Source organism: Orycteropus afer, unplaced genomic scaffold, assembly GCF_000298275.1.
Source record: "Orycteropus afer afer isolate SDZICR_OR568_19922 unplaced genomic scaffold, OryAfe1.0 scaffold00031, whole genome shotgun sequence".
Classification (NCBI taxonomy): Eukaryota; Metazoa; Chordata; class Mammalia; order Tubulidentata; family Orycteropodidae; genus Orycteropus; species Orycteropus afer.
The window spans coordinates 7,421,076-7,425,508 of record NW_006921618.1 but is presented as its reverse complement, the minus strand read 5'-3'; the positions used below and the strand labels follow the sequence as shown (position 1 = coordinate 7,425,508).

Sequence of the window (4,433 nt, the reverse complement as noted above, 5' to 3'; positions counted from 1 at the left end):
CACCAGGTCTTTTCTCCCTCAGAGCAGCTGGGGGGTTCAATCATCGACCTTCTAGTTATCAGCAGAGTGATTAACCACTGTGCCACCATGGGTCCTTCATCTTGGTCTAGGGGAACACATTACCGCAGAAAGCTTGCAAACTCAAAGGCCCTTCCACCACCGCCTTTCCAAGCTCCTTTCCACCCCTCCTCAGGACCTGGTCTTCCTCACCCAACATCCACCCCACTCGGAAAAGCCCGCCCTCCAGAGACCTGCCACTCAGCCATCTCCTCACCTCCTTGATCCAGTCATCAAAGGCTGACACTCGGGTGAATACTGTGGGCTTCTTGAGGGTGTTGCAGCCAAAAGCAGAAACAAAGCTGGTCACACCATGGACCTGCCAGCTTCCATCTTTAGCGGGGCAGTTGAGGGGTCCTCCAGAGTCACCCTGCAATGGTCAGACAGGGGTGAGGGGCTAAGAGGTTTAAAGAATTAGTTCTCAATTTTGGAGATTTCAAGAAACCTCCCTATTGATTCTCAGTGCCTTAGTTTGCCCATTTGTGATGGGAAATAACAACACTTGTCTTATAGGATCTTGTGAGAATGGAACAAGATGACAGAAGAAGGCTCTTAGCACACCTAGTAGAGAGGAAGCTCTCAATAAATGTGTGGTAGTTAAGATTATGTGTCAACTTGGCTGGGCCTGGTTTTGAGTGGCTGGGCAGTTGGGTGCAGTTATTCCCCATGATAAGACTGGTAATTGACTCCATGGTGGAATCTACTGTGAGCAGCTGAGTAGCTGCCTTAGGGATGTGATCTGCTTCCAGTAGATAAGAAGAAGCACTGAGAAAGGTCTTGGCACTTTTGGTACATGTGGATCTTGCATTTGGCTGAGTCTTCATCTCAATGGCCTACCATGTTGTCTGCTGATCTTGGGACTGTTAATGGACTTGAGTTAGTGACCTGCTTGATAATTTTGGGACCATCATTTTACTTATTGACCTTGGGCTTTGTCAGCTTCAGCAGCCAGCAGCTGTCTAAGAGAAGCCTCCAGCTTCAGTGGGTCAGGAGCAAGAGGCAGAGCTAAAGCTCAAGGTCAAGGGGCTTTCACCCAGCCCCTAGAGCTGACACTTTGAACTTGAACTGCTAGCATCCTATACTGTAAGAGAATAACTCCCTGTTTATTAAAACCATCCACTTGTGGTATTCTCTGTTAAGTGATACTAGAGAACCAAAACAAAATGGTAGTTGCCATTATTAGTAGCATAATTAATTATTAATATTATTGTTCATTAAAAAAAAATAATAATCCATTGCTGTTGAGTTGATTCTGACCCATAACAACTCTATAGGAGTGAGTAGAACTGCCCCATAGGGTTTCCAAGGCAGTAGAGGTGCTCTGGTGGCACAGTGCCTAAGATACTTGGCTGTTAACCAGAAGGTTGGCAGTTCAAACCCACCACTCCATGGAAGGAAGACTGGGTAATCTACTTCCATAAAGATTTACTGCCTCAGAAACTGAGTGACAGTGGGTTTGGTGTTTTTGGTTTTAAAACTTTACAGAGGCAGACTGCCACATCTTTCTCCTGTGGAATGGCTGGTGGGTTCAAACGATTAACCTTTCAGTTAGAAGCTGAGCATTTAATCACTGTGCCACCAGAAGTCTTTATTGTACATACTCACTTAAGATAAAGTGATAGTATCCTTAACATTTAATTGTAACTTCAAAACCATGGTGCTGAGGGTGACTTCAGGGGTCATGGTGTCAAGACCTATTGCTGTGTTGATAGGAAGTCTGATGACCAGGAAGAGACAGTGACTTACTCCAAAGTCAAGTCAGTGTTCAAGCTGGACACTGAGTTCCTGGGACCAGGGATCCTGACTTACAGGCCAAGGCCCTATCCCTGGACTCCACCAGCTTTCTCTAAGTCCTATGAGGTCTGGAAGCTGAACAAGGTGAGCAGACAAGATAACACCTCCACCTTCTGGCAGATGTTAGAAGTACCCAGGCCCTGGACACCCTGCTAGGTGGCCATACCCCAGGACCACATGGGCTGAGAAGAGCTGACTCACATTGCAGCCAGAGCGGATGTCCCCACCAGCGCACACCATGCTCTGCTTCACGGTGCTGCCCCACCAGTCCCACTTAGAACACTGATCATAGTCCACCACAGGCAGCAGGGCCTGCTGCAGCTTGTCCGGGAGTGGTCCACCAGCTGTGGGGACAGGGAGCACTGAGTGAGAGCCTATCTAGGTGCAAGGTCTGGGAGCTCTGAGTTGGGGTGTAGTCCCCAGGCAAGAAGCTCCTCTGGCCTAGTGGCAATTCTCCCACCATTATATAGGCCTGCCTGCCTTGTGTACCATAACATCCCCAGCATCTAGGGGTTGTGATGGAGACCACATGATCCAGCATATAGGTGGTGGTTATTGTTAGTTGTCATTGAGTTGATTCTGACTCATAGTGACTCCATATGTGTCAGAGTAGAACTGCTCCATAGAGTTTTCAAGGCTGTGACTTTTGGAAGCAGATTACCAGGCCTTCTGAGGTGCCTCTGGATGGGTTTGAACCATCAACTTTTAGGCTAATAATCAAGTACTTAACCATGTGCACTACTCAAGGACTTCTAGCATATAGCAGACACTAACAAATGTTCAATTGAACATGTTTGGTGGGATGTAGGAGATGGTGGAGGAAGCTGTGCTGGGGGTAGAACAGGAGAAAAGTGCAAGGACTGGTCCTATGCTTGCCCTCAACCCACAGCCTGCAAGCCCTGTTTCCCTGCCTATTATCCCTGCTGCTGGCTAGAAGAGTCAGTACGTACTATAGAGGCGGCCCCAGCCACTGATGTAGCAGGGTGCTCCATTGAGCAAGATGTCACCGGCGGGAGGGAGGCAGGCCAGCTGGACTGTGTCTCCCACCTGGGTGCTGCGGGACAGCTTGATGAGGGCAATGTCATTGCTGTGGAGGAGAGAAGAGTCATGGGGCTCCTGGTCTTCCCACCAGACCCAATCTCACCCCCAGCCTTTGTTCCAGTCATGTTCATCCTGAGGAAGCTCCACCACCCTTTGCCCCACCAAATCCCATCCATTTTCAAGACTGAGCAACTTTTGGAAGCCCTCCAGGCCAGTCTGCCCACAATGATGCTTGGCCTTCACAGTTGTCCTCAGCCTTTTGGGTTCTCACACTTTACCTGCATCAGAATCACCTGGGAGGCTTTAGTGCATGTGACTGGGCTCTATCCCAGCCCTACCCTGGGGGAAGCTGGCCCACATCAATCCTTATAGTCCCTCACTCCTTTGGGGGGTTCTGCACCCTTCCCTGAGCCTCTCACCAGAATAGCACTGAGCTACACAGGCACACAATTTTACATACAGTTGAGGGGCTTACATAGCCAGCCTTAAGGTTCTTACCCAGTGATTATCTCTTTGACATTTACAACTACCCAGGAAGCCCAGCTTCATGGTCACCCTTTGACAGATGGTAAAACTGAGGCTCAGAGAATGAGGCAAGGTAATGCCGGAGGCTGTCTCAGTCTGGTGCTCTTACTTTGCCCATGGTGCTGAGAGCCCAGGATGCAGTACAGTAATTCTATTAAGTGAAGGAAATTTAAATTTGGTATGGGGGAGGGGAGGGAAAGCCAAGTGGCTTTGGAGGAGTCTCTGCCCCTCTCTGGGCTCTGCTGTCCCTTCCGTAAGAAGTTTGGCATAGAGAGTCCTTAAGGCTCTGATCTTTCTGACGCTCAGTGTGTGAGGCCTGGGCATGAGCTGTTGGACTTACCTGCGCCTTTTCTGAGAGTCTCCCCAGAAGTGGCTCTGGGTTGTAGAGGGTTGAGTAGAGGAGGCCCTGAATCTCAGGACTGAGAATCACTCACCCACATGCCACACATTTGGGGTTCCAGAGTGGGTGCACAAAGAGGTCTCCAGCATTGATGGGGATCACCTGTTCAGGACCCTCCTTCTCAGCCCGATCATACTCTCCCAACACCACCTGGTAGGTCAGGGAGTTCCTGCAAGTAGAGGTGGAATCAGTCTGGGCCTGACCAGTCTCTTTCCCTTCCCCTAGTTACCCTCTGCCCCAGCCTTCCTAGGTCTCACACAGGGACAGGGGCAGGTAAGAGAACTCACGAGATGCAGTGGCCTGCAGTCATGACCCAGTTGGGGGCGATGAGGCTGCCTCCGCAGGTGTGGTGGAAGGCCCCATCCTTTTCATACTGCAGGGAGACCTGGTGGACAAAGAGGGAAAGCTCTGAGTGGTCTGAGCCCCACGGTGAGAACCACCACCAATGGTGGTATCAGTTACACAGAAAACAGTGGCATCCTCTAGAAATGTGCAGTGCCTAACCTGCACAATTGCTCATGGTAGCCATCACTTTTCCCCTGGGATCACACTCTGACTCTCCAAGGCCCCCACAACCCTTAAACTTTGTGGAGAAAAAAAAAAAAAAAAAAAAAAA

The 4,433-nt window shown here is 49.8% G+C and overlaps 1 protein-coding gene across 1 annotated transcript in view; it reads right to left on the bottom strand.

Moving 5' to 3' along the window:
* CELA3B (chymotrypsin like elastase 3B) overlaps positions 1–4,433 on the bottom strand; it is a 14,069-nt gene that overhangs the window by 2,085 nt on the left and 7,551 nt on the right. The window contains exons 3-7 of the mRNA XM_007935679.1: positions 4,105–4,202; positions 3,852–3,986; positions 2,802–2,938; positions 2,053–2,195; positions 275–427 (exon numbers count right to left, since the gene is read on the bottom strand). Of these exons, the coding sequence (XP_007933870.1) occupies positions 275–427; positions 2,053–2,195; positions 2,802–2,938; positions 3,852–3,986; positions 4,105–4,202 (666 nt within the window). The remainder of the gene's footprint in view (positions 1–274; positions 428–2,052; positions 2,196–2,801; positions 2,939–3,851; positions 3,987–4,104; positions 4,203–4,433) is intronic.